The sequence below is a fragment of the Diabrotica undecimpunctata genome, chromosome 6 (genome assembly GCF_040954645.1).
Source record: "Diabrotica undecimpunctata isolate CICGRU chromosome 6, icDiaUnde3, whole genome shotgun sequence".
Lineage (NCBI taxonomy): Eukaryota > Metazoa > Arthropoda > Insecta > Coleoptera > Chrysomelidae > Diabrotica > Diabrotica undecimpunctata.
In genome coordinates this window covers 109,259,989-109,277,811 of record NC_092808.1, presented here as the reverse complement: position 1 = coordinate 109,277,811, position 17,823 = coordinate 109,259,989, and the positions used below count along the sequence as shown (strand labels likewise).

At 35.4% G+C, this 17,823-nt stretch overlaps 1 protein-coding gene across 1 annotated transcript; it reads right to left on the bottom strand.

The window, feature by feature from the left end:
• Positions 1-1,633: 1,633 nt before the first annotated feature.
• On the bottom strand, positions 1,634-10,908 carry LOC140444561 (uncharacterized). Its single transcript, XM_072536323.1, has 2 exons — positions 10,263-10,908; positions 1,634-1,656 (listed from the first exon to the last, which is right to left on the bottom strand). Exons 1-2 carry the CDS (start codon positions 10,906-10,908, stop codon positions 1,634-1,636), a joined length of 669 nt encoding a protein of 222 aa, XP_072392424.1.
• Positions 10,909-17,823: the final 6,915 nt, after the last annotated feature.

Sequence of the window (17,823 nt, the reverse complement as noted above, 5' to 3'; positions counted from 1 at the left end):
TTGAAAATTGATCAGTAAAGTGGACGTCCACGTCTACGAAGCCTAGAGTTTGCAGTGATTGGCTTCTTTTGGGCAGCTGGACTCTGGTAGAAGTGTTCTGCACCATTGCCGTCTCGATAAGGCCCGCTCGGATGAAGTTGTGGCTTGCACCGGAGTCTATCAGGGCCATCATCCTGACTGAGTTGATTTCTACGGAAATCTCGGGTGGTGGTCAGGAAGCAGCGGCTACCTGGAGGATGTTCAGCTGGGGCACCTTGGTCTTGGGACTTAGTGTTCGACGGTGCCCCCGTCGGAGTTTCCCTGGTTTGGACGTGGTGGTTGGTTTCTTGGTGGAGGTATGGGATGACCTCCTTGTTGCTGGCTGGATTGGCCGTTTTGGTTGCGGCCATTGTTGTTGTTGCGGTTGTTGTTGTTGTTGCCGTTGTTGCTGCCATGGTTGCGGTTATTTCCCCTGTTGCGCCATTCGTTGAGGGTCTCTGATTGTCTAGGGCGGTCGTGACGTGGTGGATATTGTGGTGGACGGTCCTGCTGTGGCTGTGGAGGACGGTCCGGCTTAGGAGCTGGTCTCTCTTGCTTTTGATTGGCAGGTGAGGGAGTAGAGAGTCTTATATCCATTTCCAGTTCGTCCACTGTCCGCCGTAGGTCTTCTTCCGTACGTGGTGGATTGCCCCTCAGGTATTTTCTAATTTCGGGGCGCAACTGGTCTATTATAATCTCACAGCGCTCCTCGTCTGTGGTGGCAGGTGCTACACGGTCAAACAGGGCCATCTTCTGGTTAATGAACTCTGCTGCTGCTTCTTGCCTCTGTTTGTGACCGTATAGCTTGGCTAGCAACTTCGCAAATCTCGATGAGTGGCTGAAGTGGTCCACTAGTCTCTTGAAGAACGTCGTGTGATCCAATTTGGGGTCTGTGTGTGTCTTCGCCCATGTGGCTGCCTCTCCTTCAAGTCCATGCTCCAGGAGGTATGCTGTCCAGTGTCTCGTTTCGATTGCCATGTCCAGTAGGTGATGAGTAGCTGAGGCGGCGAATTCTTCGGGGCTCTCGTGCTCTGCTCCGCTGAATTTCTTTAGGGCTGGCTTCCATCGTGGTGTGGGTGCAGGTGGTGCTGGAGGTTGTTCGATCTTCACTCCTTGTCCTTGAGCTAGGGCTAGTGCTGTCACGGCTTGTGTGAGAGCTGCTAACATCTGTCCTAGGTCTGCATTGCCTGACGTCGCAGGCTGTGGTGGAAGTTGAGTTGTCGTTTCCGTTGTGGAAGGTGCGAAAAGGCCTGACGTCGCAGGCGGTGAGGACTCTGTTGTCTCAGGGTGTGGTGATGTTCGATCTGTGAGTTGGGCGCCATGTCGGTAACTTGTATAACTCCCATCTCCGTCTGGAGAGAGAGAAGGCATGTTAACCGCTCTATCCGTCGCTTGGAAGGACCTAAGGGAATAAGGTTCTCTGTCGGTGGCCATAGTCACAGGCTATGGACACTTAGCTAGGGATTAAAATTGCCTTTTTAAAGAATAACACGATAAATAAAGTTTATTAAACAATATTCAAAATAGTTAGAAAGGATATAACGTAACTTATATTAAGAATCTGTAAGAAAAGGTATAATTATCTCCTGATCCGGAAATCTGGAGGATAATTATACTAATTAGTCTTAGAATAAGAATCTGAAAAGTAATACACGTTAGTTATTAACAATAAACCAATTTTCAGCAAAATTCAAATTAATAAGTATAGGAAATGTCACTTGTCAAAATTACTTGAAGTGGGAAGGAGTTGAGCTAGAGACTCGGGATAAGGACAGGGATGTCGGTTGTTATGCCAATCGGGATAATCAACAATAAAAAGGGGAAGAACTACACTGTAAAAATAATTAGAGTCAAAAATTCAATTATTTTTATGAAAGTTTTTCTAAGTCGATTGGACCTGTAGAAAATATTACAAGTTAATTTAAGTGGTGATAAATACGCATAAATAATATAAACCAAGTTAAATAACTGTAAATAACAACAAATATTAAAGTCAGAAAAATAATAATCAAAATTTTAACAGTGTACCAGAAAATAAAATATTAAAAATTCAAAGATAGAAATTACAAGTTTTAACAGTGTACTTGAAAGAGACAGAGAAAAGAAATAGCATACAAGTTATATATATCAAAGTATTAGATTCAAAGTTTAAATATAAGGTTTATAATTATCAAAGTATCAAAGTTAAAATTCAAATATAAAAGTTTAGCAGTGTACCTGAAAATTGTAAGTATCAAAGATATCAAAGTAAAAATTCAAATATAAAATTTTTGCAGTGTACCTGAAAATAAAAGGGAAAATAAAACACAGTTTATACGTTTATTTTGCAAGTATGAAATATATGTTAATAATATCCTGAAAGAGAAAATAAAACACTATGCGGGAAGTCTTTATTTAATCTCAATCTTTTTAAAAAAGGATATATTCACCGTCTGATGGCTAAGTCCCGTGAAGTAGGAACTTAGCTGAATCCTGTAAGAGAAATTTTCTTACACGACCTGTAAGCCTATCGAAATAATCAGATTTTGGACTAAGTCCAAAAACACAGATTAATTCGATGAAAAATGACGACGCTCTTAAGGGAATTTATTAGCAAATTCGACTAAGTCAAAAAGCACAGATAAATCCCTCAAAAATGGCCGCCGGAGGTTTGCAAACAAACCGTGGTTAAAGATGGGAACGTTAGGTTCCGGGTTTAAAGTTGAGCTGTGGAAATAAAACAAGAAACTCTAGGAACTTAATCAACCAGAGGATCTTAACATGCCTAGAAGGCTGGATCTGCGGACCAAACCTGACCAGATCTGATTTCCTGGCCGTCGTGCACTTCTTTTATGCAGAAAAAAGTAGGTCAATCGTAACGGTCGTTTTGGACCTTTTTACGATTGGACCGGCACGACGACCAATGCCCAATTTTCAGAATTATCATTGGCTGCAGCTCAGATGCCGTTCGACCAACGATAATTCAGAAAATGAGCAACAGACTTCTGAATTATGATTGGCTGCAATTACTGTTGCCATTTGACCAATCACAATTCAGCAGGCTGGGCGACACTCTTATCACCATATGGGATGTAAGGGCTTGTCAAAATATGGCCACTTATACATTCCCACGGTGCCTTACAGGGGGCCTTCGACCAGTCTATTCGAAGTACCCTATGCGTATCTTCCATCTTAGGTATTTCTTACACAGGAAATAAATGAAACTCGGTTTAGGAGGTGGGCAAGGCCCAGCCACAGAGTCTAAAATGTTCGTAGAACTGGAGCAGCGCCCCGACATCGGACTCCCAGGGTGCAGAGACCCTATTTGGGAGCCGAGACTCGACTGACCCGAGAGCTGAAAAATGTCCCATATTTATAAGTATATTAATATTTATATGGCATTTTCAGATCTCTCGGCCAATAGAAAAATATAAAGATGTTCAAAGGCGGGGCGATGCGCATCAGGGTGCGTATTAGTCCAAGACTAAGGCACCAGGATGACATCCCCCTCCCTTCGAAGACTCTATGGCTGGGAAGAAATTTATTTAAAACAACATATTTATACAAATACAATACAAAATACAATAAAATTACATTAGTATAGTACCAGAAATGTAACCCTAGACAAATATTTATGAAAATGTTGAAAAAAGTTTAAAAAAGTTTATAAAAAGTTATGAAACAAAAGTTTAAAAAAAGATTTATGAAAGTTTATGAAAATATTGAAAATAAAGTCTGTACCTCATTCACAACACTGCGCAGTAGCTTCCGGTGGTCATCTTCTTCTTCTGCAGGTACCGTCTACCATCACAGCACCTTCGACTTCAACGACTTTGTCCTCCTCTAGCTCATCAGTAACCCATAATCATTTGCCAGCCGGTTTCTCAGTAGGGGGTATGCCTGTGCCTACGTGGTGTATGTACCACATGCAGTAGGGCAGGGAGTGACTCCGCGGCTACTCCGGGGGCCTCAGTAGCTTCTGGGACTGGTGGCCTCGGTGACTTCTCGATCGCTGGAACCTCCGACACTGGACAGTGTCAGGAACTGCAAAATTGGTCGATGATACCATTAGCTGCTGCTGCTGTGAGAGCTTTAGCTGAGCTCGGTGGGAGCCTGGGTCGTAGGCTCGTGTGTTTTGTTGGGCGCCATATCACCATATGGGATGTAAGGGCTTGTCACAATATGGCCACTTATACATTCCCACGGTGCCTTACAGGGGGCCTTCGACCAGTCTATTCGAAGTACCCTCTGCGTATCTTCCATCTTAGGTATTTCTTACACAGGAAATAAATGAAACTCGGTTTAGGAGGTGGGCAAGGCCCAGCCACAGAGTCTAAAATGTTCGTAGAACTGGAGCAGCGCCCCGACATCGGACTTTGCAACTTGGTGCAAGTTTCCATGTTTATTAATTTGTCCAACTATTGCGCAATATGGTGTAATATTGCGTAGTTGGCCGGTACGCTCTTATTGTGGCATTATCTTGAAGAGACAATGCCATTGTGGTTTTATTTAGGTGGTGGAAATAAAACACATTCTTTCTAAGAAGAAAAAAACTCAGCTTCAGAGTCTTAGAAAGAAACAGAGCCCTTCGAGCAAAGTGCTCTAGGGAGCTACCCTACACGGGTAAAACCATGAGTTAGACACTACTATCACAACTCACTTGAGATCCGAAAAATGGCCCATATTTAAAGATAAATTAACTTTTATATGAAACTTTTTCAGTTCTCAACCAATCAAATTTAATTATATGTTCCAGAAGGAAGGGCGATGAACATCGAGATGCGTGATTGGTGGCATTTGATGACACTTTTGTCATCAGATGCCACCAATCACGCATCTCGATGTGCATCGCCCTTCCTTCTGGAACAAATAATTAAATTTAATTGATCGAGAAATGAAAAAGTTTCATATAAAAGTTAATTTATCTTTAAATATGGGACATTTTCGGATCTCGGGTCAGTCAAGACAGTCAAGTACAGTCAAGTGTTAGTGTGTGTTTTACCCGTGTAGGGTAGCTCCCTAGAGCACTTTGCTCGAAGGGCTTTGTTTCTTTCTAAGACTCTGAAGCTGAGTTTTTTTCTCCTTAGAAAGAATGTGTTTTATTTCCACCACCTAATAAAACCATAATGGCATTGTCTCTTCAAGATAATGCCACAATAAGAGCGTACCGGCCAACTACGCAATATTACACCATATTGCGCAATAGTTGGACAAATTAATAAACATGGAAACTTGCACCAAGTTGCAATCAGTTTTTCATACCTTTATTAATTACACCGGAGACGACATGGCGCCCAACCTTCAACGAACTCTACCACGACTCCGAGATGTTAGAGTTCTCATGCTCCGCGATCGAAAATCGCAAACAGTTCCAACACGATGCCTGCATCAAAACCACTCAAGAAAACAGCGGGGAGAAGCATCGGATGTTAGTACACCAAACTAACATGCCGATATCCACCTTCTGCAGCCCTGAAACCGTCGATGTGCCACATCTCCGACGAGCCAGCCTACTTGATGCTAAGTACCTGATGCAATGGATGTCTCCGCAGTAGCCAGTCACTGCCTGCCCTACCATTATGTGGTCCAGAGCACCACGGAGGCCCAGGCAAACTCGCCTACGACACACCGGCGACATGCAGATGGGAAATGTACAGCTAGAGAGGACGAAGCCGCCGTAGAACGAGAGCACGTCGTCGAGGATGGACCTGCAGATGCTGTCCACAACACCGATCACCGCCTGTGAGTGTTTTTGTGCAGTGTAAGTGTGCGCTACGCGAGTGTACGCGAGTGTAGTGTGTGTTAGAGGACTTGTAAGTAATTTGACAATATAGACATATTCATTTTGATATATTTCATCTTATATTTGATATATTTTATGCATTTTTTTTCTTTTCTACATGTGATTTGTAAAAAAAATTGTTTTCTTAAGTTTTTTAATAAAATCATCTTTTTTTATCAGCCTCAGAGTCTCCAAAGCAGGGGGGATGTCATCAGATGCCACCAATCACGCATCTCGATGTGCATCGCCCTTCCTTCTGGAACAAATAATTAAATTTAATTGGTCGAGAAATGAAAAAGTTTCATATAAAAGTTAATTTATCTTTAAATATGGGACATTTTCGGATCTCGGGTCAGTCAAGACAGTCAAGTGTTAGTGTGTGTTTTACCCGTGTAGGGTAGCTCCCTAGAGCACTTTGCTCGAAGGGCTCTGTTTCTTTCTAAGACTCTGAAGCTGAGTTTTTTTCTCCTTAGAAAGAATGTGTTTTATTTCCACCACCTAATAAAACCATAATGGCATTGTCTCTTCAAGATAATGCCACAATAAGAGCGTACCGGCCAACTACGCAATATTACACCATATTGCGCAATAGTTGGACAAATTAATAAACATGGAAACTTGCACCAAGTTGCAATCAGTTTTTCATACGTTTATTAATTACACCGGAGACGACACTTTGGAAAAGCCGATTTTCACTGTCGGACGGAAAAATCGGCGAGTACATTTTGTCGGACAATGTAAAAATAGTATTTTTTACGTTATTTTTGAACGATACAGAGAAAATCAGCAATCAAATTGTTATTACTAAATTTTTTGAAGTTGTTTTTTTGGCTTGTTAAGTTTGGTGGACTCACTTATGAAAACAACATATTTGTCCGACAAGATTTTTTTTGGATATTTCACGAAGTCGACTATTGTATTCATTAAACAGCAATACGCTATTAATAAATTTGATACATCATTTCAAAATGACCATATTTGGATAAGCTGGAGAGAAAAAGCACATGGTACAGAAAGTATTCCAAGAGATATTTGGGAGTCGAGGTCTTATGAAGCTATCCTGAAAATTGTAGCCTGTTATGTATGAGTGATACAGTTTATTGCCTGGCACCTAGACTAATAATAATAATATCATCTATTAATCATAAAATTTATTATTTGTTAGGGATATTAATATTTTTTAGATAGTAACATAAGCTTTTAAAATTCCAATTAGGTCCCAAAACTTCTGATATATTGTCAGTTATTGAGAGTTTGCGTCTTTCAATAATATATTTAAGACAATATGCATAGACTGGCTATCAGTAAACTCAAGTATAACAAAGCACTAGGTCCAGATATATTAACAGCAAAAATGCTCAAAGCCACCGAAGGAACCGGAATAAAATTGCTTCACTTGCTCTGTAGCACAATATGGGGGATACACGGAAACTCATCACCAATTACTACCATAAATACCATCGTACATAGACAAACTCATCACCGACATAAAAATATAGATCTTAAAATAGACCCCGAGAGATTGATAAACAATCCTACAACCCATGGCAGATATAGACCATAAAACTCTTGCAAATCATTAAGGTTTGGTAATTTGACAGAATAATCTAAATCTAGATGTATAACATTGCAAATCCAATTCATTGGTTTTTATTTGGGAATTTTGCAAAATTATATTGATAACTACTTTAACTATGCGAAAATAAAAATTTCTCTGGATTTGCCCTTATTCCTTCAACATGGATAGTGAACTGCTTATTGATTACGTTCTGAGCCAACGCGAACGAAAAATAATGATTATAATTAATGTAAAATTTTAATTGCGAAAGACTCTAAAATGGAATTGCCTTATGTGGACTTGTGCGATAAAAGGGGGAAAGACTTAATGTTATACAACTGGTGAGTAGATTCTATACCGTTTTTTTAGTTGTTTCGCACCGGTTTAAAAATAATTTGTGTTGCACAACGATTCTCAACAAAGTATTATTATGGTTGGCAGCCTTGAGAATTTACATTACTTAGCAAAAGCAGATACATAATACATGGATGGTACATTTCAATATGTTTTAATAAATGGGCATTATGTGTCTCTTATATTCTAAGTTCTTTCCGACAAATGCATGGAAACCTACGTCACGTTCTTTACTTAATTAATTCGTTGCTTCGAATAAATTGATATCATTTTAAGTCGATCAAGACTTGTGGCTGATTTTGATTAATAAGCCGTAGTTGCCGTTTGGCCATCTGCGAAGTGAATTGGGTATTTATTTCACTTGACTCTAAGTTGGTTTTGCAAAATCCAAAAACTTGGTTTGGTAACCACTTACAAGAGGGGAGATTTCAACCGCAAATTGTTGCACCACGTATTATAGAACTTATAGAACGAGTCAATTGTTTTGTCAACGATATCATGCTGATATCCCTAACCTGCCTTAATTTATGAAAATGGCCGATTTCATGGTAGAGAACTACATAACTCATGAGTCTTTTTCCCTTTAACTGTTTGGGCATCCCAGTCTAGCCATATACATTTCAACACAAAACCATGCGAATTTTTTTATTCACATTTTTCCAATTGCTTTTACCATTTTCATCCCAATATCCTTACTTTTCTATCTACGCTTCTACAGTAGCAAGCAATGGTGTACATAAAACGGCAGAGTTTACATTTACCTGTATATATATATATATATATATATATATATATATATATATATATATATATATATATATATATATATATATACAAACAACACAGTTTATTAAGGTTGTAGTCAGAAAATTGGCCGGGATGTTAATGAAACACTCTTATGACTTTTTGTCTAGCTTTCGGAATGGTTTTATTCCTTTTTCAAGACACTGTAATAAGAAAAAAATATAAATATTTATAAAATATCACAAATATTCAGTGCAACTTACTAGTCGTTGAGATTATTTGTAAAAGAATAGACACTCAACATTAATAACACACACATAAAATATAAAATAGTGGACAAAATACATTTTAAAATTCTTTAAAATTTAGGTACAGATAGTAAAAATTTTGTTTGTCATCTTTTGCTGGTATGTTTTAACTCTGGCACAGAGAGAACAAAAAGAAAAAATCCTATGATTAAAAAGTAATTAGGTGTACTTAATATTATATTTCTTTTTAAGAACTACTAGAGGCCCATCTTAGGTGATTTTAATTTTGAAACCTGTCTTAATGGTATGCAACATGTTATGCATAAAAGTGTGGGTACAGGTAGATATTCATTTTATTTTGGATGTTTTTCAAGTAGGTAACAATAAATGTTGCTTAGTTTATCTATGTCTGTATACTTTTTATTAATGCAAGAAGTACTAGATTTTATGGAACACATTTCCAAGAAAACACCTTTTAAATGGTTCTTTTCCTTTGCCAAAATACAGGAATCCTCGAAATTAAATTCATGTTTCAACATTAATACATGTTCTGTCAATGCACATGCATTTATTTTTTTGGTTTTTATATCGCTACGATGTGAGATCACCCTACTGTGAAAATTACGAGATGATTCTCCAATATATATTTTGTTATAATTATTACACGGTATAGAATAAACAACATTCCATGACTCCTGTATTGTGAAAGGATCTTTTGTTTTTGTGTATAACTTCGATACCGTTTTCACATTTTTGGTTGTAATTTTTACACTAACATTTTTGAAGATGTTCATTAGCTTCGGTGTCAAAACTGGAATGTAGAGTAGGCAACCATAAGTTATTTTAGATGGTATCACTGATGTGTTCTGTGTCAATGTCAATTATCGGACCTCATTGCTACGAAAATTTTGGTTGTCAGAAAAATGCAAAGGAAAAGGAGAACCGAAAATGAGTTTATTTAACAGTCCTATAGGATAGGAGTTCTCTTGTAATATAGATCTCAGCTTTTTTAGTCCCTTGTCTCTGAACTCGATGTGTGACAAGTTGATAACCCTAGTTTTCAGGGCCAAAACCATATTTGTTTTCATCTCTGATGGATGTTGAGAATTAAAGTTTATAAAACGGTTACTAAAACAAGGTTTACGATACCACTCCGTCCTTAGCATGCCATCATTGCCACGATGGATTAGCATGTCTAAAAAAGGAATCTTATTATCAGCCTCTCTCTCGACCGTAAAGTTTAGGTGTTCACATTGGGCGTTAAAGATGTTTAACACATCAGTTACTTTGTTTTCAGGGACCGATAAAATCAAATCATCAACATATCGTTTAATAAAAGGTATGTGAAAAGGTATCTTTTCTTTACACGTTGTTATAAGTTCATCCAAAACAAAGTTACATAGTATGGGGGATATTTTGCTGCCCATTGGAGTGCCAAAGATTTGTTTAAAAAAATTACCATTAAATAAAAAGATGTTAGAGTCAAATATAAATGTTAAAACTCTTATGAAATTATCTAAACTAATCTTGGTATGCGGAGAGATGCTGTTCCAGTTATTTTTGATGCTGTTAAGAATACCATCTAGTGGTAAGTTTGTAAACAGTGACACAACATCTAAACTAATCAGTATATAATTATTCGGAACTTTAACATGGTTAATGAAGTTACTAAACGTGAAAGAATCTTTAATATAGAATTCATTGGATTCGTTGTAGGCAATTGTGAGGATATCTGTAAGGTGTTTAGCAAGTTTACTATTAGGAGCATCAATGGAAGAGACAATAGGTCTAATTGAAATAGTGGGTTTGTGAACTTTAGGTAGTGTATAAAACCTGGGTGCAACTGCATTGTAAATTTTCAAGGATTTTGCAACTTCTGTTGTTATGGATTTGGAAGAAGCTAAATCTGACACCAGCTTGTTTGCCTTTTGTTGGAGGGTGCACACTGGACTGTTCTTAAGTTTGATGTAACTTTTTGTATCATTTAATAAACTATTACTTTTTTCAATGTAATCATTCTTATACATTGCCACTGTTACATTTCCCTTGTCACTCCTAACAATGTAAATTTCTGGATGTGATTTTAAAAATTGTTTACACTCATTGTATATTGTGTTTAAAAAATGTCCTTCTTTACTTGTTTTGTGTAAAAAGTTAGTGATAATATTAGTGCTTTGAGATCTCACAATGTCCTTCTGTTGAAGTTCTGAGAGAAGAGAAGACATTTTGAAATCTCTGGCACTAGAAAAATGGCAAAATTTTGAACCCAAAGACAAAAGTTTTTTGACATTATAAGGAAAAGTGATGTCAGTTAGATTTTTGAACCATTTTTCTTGAAATGTTATTTTTGAAAATTGATCTACTTTTATTTTGTTAAATTTTTTGATGTTGTTATTTCTAATTTGAAAAAAAAATTAAATACAATAAAGTTTTTTTTACAGTAGGGTGATCTCACATCGTAGCGATATAAAAACCAAAAAAATAAATGCATGTGCATTGACAGAACATGCATTAACGTTGAAACATGAATTTAATTTCGAGGATTCCTGTATTTTGGCAAAGGAAAAGAACCATTCAAAACGTGTTTTCTTGGGAATGTGTTCCATAAAATCTAGTACTTCTTGCATCAATAAAAAATCAGACATAGATAAACTGAGCAACATTTATTGTTACTTACTGGAAAAACATCCAAAATAAAATGAATATCTACCTGTACCCACACTAATTACACTTCTATGCATAACATGTTGCATACCATTAAGACAGGTTTAAAAATTCAAATCACCTAAGATTGGCCTCTAGTAGTTCTTAAAAAGAAATAAAATATTAAGTACACCTAATTACTTTTTAATCATAGGATTTTTTCTTTTTGTTCTCTATGTGCCAGAGTTAAAACACACCAGCAAAAGATGACCAACAAAATTTTTACTATCTGTACCTAAATTTTAAAGAATTTTAAAATGTATTTTGTCCACTATTTTATATTTTATGTGTGTGTTATTAATGCTGAGTGTCTATTCTTTTACAAATAATCTCAACGACTAGTAAGTTGCACTGAATATTTGTGATATTTTATAAATATTTACATTTTTTTTCTTATTACAGTGTCTTGAAAAAGGAATAAAACCATTCCGAAAGCTAGACAAAAAGTCATAAAAGTGTTTCATTAACATCCCGGCCAATTTTCTGACTGCAACCTCAATAAACTGTGTTGTTTGTTTATATTGACAGTCACTAATATCCAGTAATTCTTATATATATATATATATATATATATATATATATATATATATACAGATAACGACATTGTTTTGTTGACAATAGGAATTAAGATTTATTGTAATCCCATCTCTAGAGTATATTATAATGCCCTAAAACTAATTTTTTGGTTATTTTTTAGCCTTAATAGCAATATAAATAAATAAGTTAGTAAATAGGTCATATGCTTTATTGTCACTAAAGATTGTACAAATTTTATGGACAAAGCTTTTAACAATAAGAAAAGAAAGAAAAAAAAATCAGAATAAGAATCGTTTGTACCTACTTTTAAATAAAAAAACAATAGAATTCTTCCCAAACTTAAACATAAAAAATACTACCTAATTAAGAACCTACAAACTTCGTAAAATGTACCTTACAAAAAATAAAAGTTAGGAAAGCAGATTAATGAAATAAGGGCTTAAATATTCCACCTCCTTGTGCTAAACAGTAACCAGATCTGTCATACAGATTTCTCCTTTTATTTTGAAGTAGGGCTGGTATAATGCTTGCAGAGAAATGAAGTATTTTTATTCTTAATTCGACTATATTTTTGGGACCCTTTCAAACTGATGCCTACAAACTTTTTCTTTAAGAAAACCCCAAAAAAATAAATTGTTAGGCGCTAAGTCACATTATCTAGCGGGCCATTTAATTGTACCACGTGTATTTATCAGTCGATCAAGAAATGTTTGATTAAATCATCGAGCAAAAAGACATAAGAGGGAATCTAATCGTTATGAAAAGGCGACCAAAAAAGTGGCCTCTGATGGCGGACATATCCGGAAATGTGAATGCGCCAAATTTAAATTTTCCGACACTTATTAACAGTAGCTATAAAATAGTTTTCAGAATGTGTCTTAGACAAGAAAATTTTAATTAAATATTAACGATAACAGTCTAAAATGTGAAACAATTGTTAAAAAACTTCAATATAAATAAGATTTCATGTGACAGTTGGCACAAATAATAACATAACCCAACTAAATTTGATTTCTTAAACAAGGAAAGACTCTCTTTCCTTGTTTAATTTGGCCTCTCAAGATGGCACTTCCTGTCTAACAATATTTTTGCCCCCACTACCTTTACATTCCCTCTTTTGTCTTTTTGCTCGATGGATTAAATCAATAGTTACTTTAGAGTTGTGAGCCGATTACTTTCTATTACTATACTATCTAGCCGAAATTTCTATCGCAGAGTGCAAAAAAAAAATATGAGAAATGTAACGATGATGCCATCAACTTCCACTGAAGCTTATTTGCAATTTGCGAGAGGTATGTGTATTGATTTATATTTTTTTAACTTCTAACCTTAAAAACATTTTCAAAATTGTGTAGAATATTGTATTTTTTAGTTGTTTGTATCTAATAGTATGTTATTTAACAATTTTTAAAATACTAAGCTCTTGTTTATAATTTTTTATATCCATTTTGATTTTTTTTGTAATATGTAAGATAGTTCCTTATTGCAAAATTATTTTTTAGGTCCAGCCAATTAACAGCGAGGAAAAGCAGGGGCCAAGTACCAGCAGTAGTTCATGTGAAGAATTAGAAATCAGTAATTTTAATGAACAGGATATATCAATCATTAACGATGTGGGTAATAAAGAAGATTCTGATGATTTTTTTAAGGATAAAAATTTCAAACTTACCTACAGTGACATATCTTCATATGAAAGTTTAGATCAAAATCTAAGTGAACAGTCTACTTTGAATGCAGATATGTTTCTCGGGTCGTCCAAAAAAAGGAAAAAAGAAAAAATTTGAACAACAAGACAGAAAAGAAAGAAAAAAATAAAAACTAACAGCAATATGGAATATTACTCATCAAGAAGAAAATTAGTAAAATCAAGAGATACATGTGTTCATATGCCGCTAAATGCCATGAAAAATTTTCTGTTCAAACCCTTTAACAGTTTTTAGACCTTAATTGGCACTTAGCTGATAATAATCTACAAAATACATTTATATCAACATCCGTTAGAGAACATTCTGCACAGAGAAAAAATTTGCAGACCACAAATCCTGCAGCACTACAATTCTCAAGAAACTACTTTATAAATAAAGTAGTAGTTTGTAGAAATATGTATACCAATACATAGCAAGTGTCAACTAAACGCATAAATACTGCTCTTCAAAAAGTAAGAACTTTGACTACACTTGATAAGCGAGGAGTCCGCGGTGGGCACAACAAAATGTCAGCAGATGAAAAAATATTATATTTAACCATATAAACCAGTTTCCACGGTATGTATCTCATTATTGCAGAGCAAGTAAAGCGGACCAAGAATTTTTGCAAGAAGGAACTACTTTATCAATAATGTATAATCTTTACAAAGCTTTTTCTTCTTCATGTGCCGAGCATGATTATCGAGCGTTGGCTATCAAATTGGCTATAGTAATTTTGTTGACGGCAGCTCGGAAAAGAGATGCAGAGAATCTGTTAAACTAATCTCTCAGGTTTCTAAGTCATGACGTTTTTCTTCGAACTGGCCCTATTCTTCCGTCTACCTTGCCTTGTGTTATTAAATGGAGTATATTATATCTCTCTGGTTGGCGCATAACACGGCCAAAATATTCAAGTTTGCTATTTTTAACTGTTTTTACGACTTCCGTAACTTTTCCCATCCGATGCAAAACAGCTTCGTTACGAACTCTATCCACCCAACTTATTCGTAGGATTCTCTGATACAGCCAGGTTTACAAACCTTTACAAACCAAAAAGTGAAAATCCTGCGAGTCTCTCAACTTTTAAAAGAGTTAAAATACAAATTTTAAAAGAGTTGTTTTGAATGATTTTAACTTGCGACTAAAAATTCCAAAAAAAGACACATGCAATAAATATGATGCCTTTGAAATTAAGATATAGGGTATGAAAACCCTTACTATCTCAAGATAATAAAAAAGAGGATATTGTTAGACAACAGGAACTGCATTTAGAACAAGCTGAATTAGGAAGAAAACAAATGAACCTTAACTTATCCAAAGCAATAGAAGATGAACAAATACAAACTCTGACCTTTGATATAGAATAAACGCTGCCTTTACCTCGCATATCTTCAAATATTTTATTTTATAAACAACAGTTATGGGTCGTATTTATGCAGGTTAGCAAAAAAAATCCACTTTTCATTTATGGCTCGAAGGAAGGCAGGCCATGGAGCTCAAGAAGTAGCGTCTTGCTCAAGAAAATATATTTTCAGTAATGTTAGCGATAAAGTTGAGCACATTATTCTGTGGAGCGACTCTTGCGGAAGTCAAAACAGGTACTTTTAAATAGTACTTCTGTTAAAATGTCTTCTAGATTAATCACAGCATTTAAAAACAATCAGGTTGAGATTTTTAGTTCCAGGTCATACGTTTCTTCCAAATGATAGTGATTTTGGAGATATGAAATGTGCACTTAAAAGGCAACATAATATGTATATTTTCACCTGGGGAATATAGCAATATAATGAAAACTTGTAAAAAAAACAACCCAATATTGCAAATATTGGGTCGTATTGGTAACACAAGAAGATTTTTTGAGTACCGCAAAATTATAAAAACAAATCACCAACAGAAAAAATGTAAAACCAACGAGACAATAAGTTGGTTACAAACCAAAGAAATTAAATTGTGTAAAGATAAGCCTTATAGCATATTTTTTTAAACGACTTACCAAGACACTGACAATTATACAGAAGTAAGCATAAAAAAGGAAGGGAACCTTCTACTGGGTCACAGTTTGCCACGTATTTGGAACATTGTGGACTAAAGGAAAGCCAGTTTTGGATGCAAAACTTAAAGATATACAAAGTTATCTTCACTTAATACCCGTGGTAACTTAAGTTACCACGATTTCTATACAAATCTTATATCAGATAATATTATAATCGAGGATACAGACGGATTTAACGGAAATCCAGATTTCGAACCAGATGAAGATTGGTAATGTTATATTTAACAATAAAGAACCACGGTTTTTTTTACTTAGGAGTTAATTTTTTAGTTGATAATTTGATTATAGCAGTAATATCCATAAGTTTTAACGTATTTACTTTTGAGTCGTTTTTCATTATTTTTATATCAAAATAATTTCCTTAAATAAATAAAATATTTTTCTTGATTTTCTCAAAACTAAGTTAATGTCAGTTGGTTCCTTGTTGCATAACTGGGTCCAAATATTTGCACAAAATAAATTACACAGTTACACTGATTTCTATTACATAACCTATAAAGTTAAATGTCAGAAAACGAACTGCTGAGCTGCAAAACATTTGAGTGAATAAAGATGTGTCGGCGATTTCAGACATAATACCTTTATCCACTAGAATTCGAAAATCTAGTGTGACATATTGCTTTTTACCAGCTAATACCTTCCTATTTTTTTTTATTAGCTAAAAATAGATAATTTTGAAAATTTTAAATGGTTAAACAACTCTTCTTCTTCTTCTTCTCGTAGCACTATAACTCGGGGTGGGTTTTGGCTGACTGCACAACTTGCTTCCATCTTGAACAGTCGTCCATAATAGTTGGTTCAGTAGACAACCCCATTGTTCTTAGATCTGACCATACATTGTCTCTCCATCGCATTCGTGGACGTACTAAGGGCCTTTTTTCTGTGGAGGCTTCCTCCCATATTAACTTGGCAAGGCGGTTATTAGGGAATCTATGGACATGGCCAGCCCATCTTAGACGTTGAGATTTAATCTTTTGGACTATATCGCTCGCTCTATACATCTGCTTGACCTCAGCATTTGTTCTCATGCGGTATTGGTTGCTATTAATGTCGTGATAAGGCCTAAAAATTCTTCTGAGGATTTTCCTCTCAAACCATCTAAGTTGTCTTTTAGTTTCTTTGGTCAGGGTCCACGTCTCACATCCATACATGAGCACCGGTCTAATCACTGTTTTATATATTCTAATCTTTGATGTTCGTGTTAGGCTTTTAGATTTAATAGTATTGTGGAGGCTGTACATACATCTATTTGCTGCCTGAATTCTTCCTTTAATCTCTTCCGCGATATCGTAAAACTCTCCACTCTTTCAAAGTTATATGGGTCTATTGTCACATTTTGCCCTATTCTATCTCGTCCCTTTTGTCTGTTGATGCACATGTATTTGGTTTTCTCTTCGTTTACCCTTAAACCAGTTTTCTTTGCCTCTACCTCCAATTTATTAAAAGTCTCTTTCACATTGGTGACTGTGTGTTCCCACAATGTTAATGTCATCGGCGTATGCTAGTAGTAATTTTGGTCCATTTACTGTCAGTAATTCTGTTTTAAGGTGTGCTGCTCTTACTACTTTCTCCAGGATGATAATAAAGAGGAGAGGTGACAGCGCATCTCCTTATTTAAACAACTCATTAGAAGAAAAAAACCAATAAAACAGTATTTTTCAAAATAGTGACATATAACCTTTATCCAGTTATGTCTTCAATTAATCGAAGTTTATAATATTGGTAATAAAATTTGACCATTTAAAGTTTTTTCAGAACCGAATATTCTATAGATAAAAATATATTTTTTTTAAAACAGTTTAAATTTTTCCGTAACAACTTGCTTCTACAAGCAGTCAATTCATCATAATAATATTCAGAAAAGAGCTGTAGGAGTAGAAATATTTTGATCAAAATATTGCAGTTATATTTTAATTAAACTACTGAAAACAATAAACAGGCAAATTTCTTAATTAATTTTATAGGAAACTAACGAATGTCACGTCAAGTATCAAGTAAATTTGCCCTTGCGTAATCTTCTTCTTCTACAGCGTACTACAGTTTTCTCTTCTTGATATTCTTTATATTCTTGATTTTACTTCGGAAATCATTTTTAAATTACCATTTTCGAAAGCGAAACGTTAAAAACCCATTTTAAAGTACAATGTAGCTTATTCCCAGTA

Bases quoted from the DNA above. Each gene is read 5' to 3' on its own strand.
- LOC140444561 (XM_072536323.1), bottom strand. From the start codon at position 10,908: ATGTCTTCTCTTCTCTCAGAACTTCAACAGAAGGACATTGTGAGATCT. The intron at 1,657-10,262 runs GTATTCTTAACA...ATTACTTTTCAG, and splicing joins TACAAACTTACCACTAGATG to ATTCTTATTCTAAGACTAAT.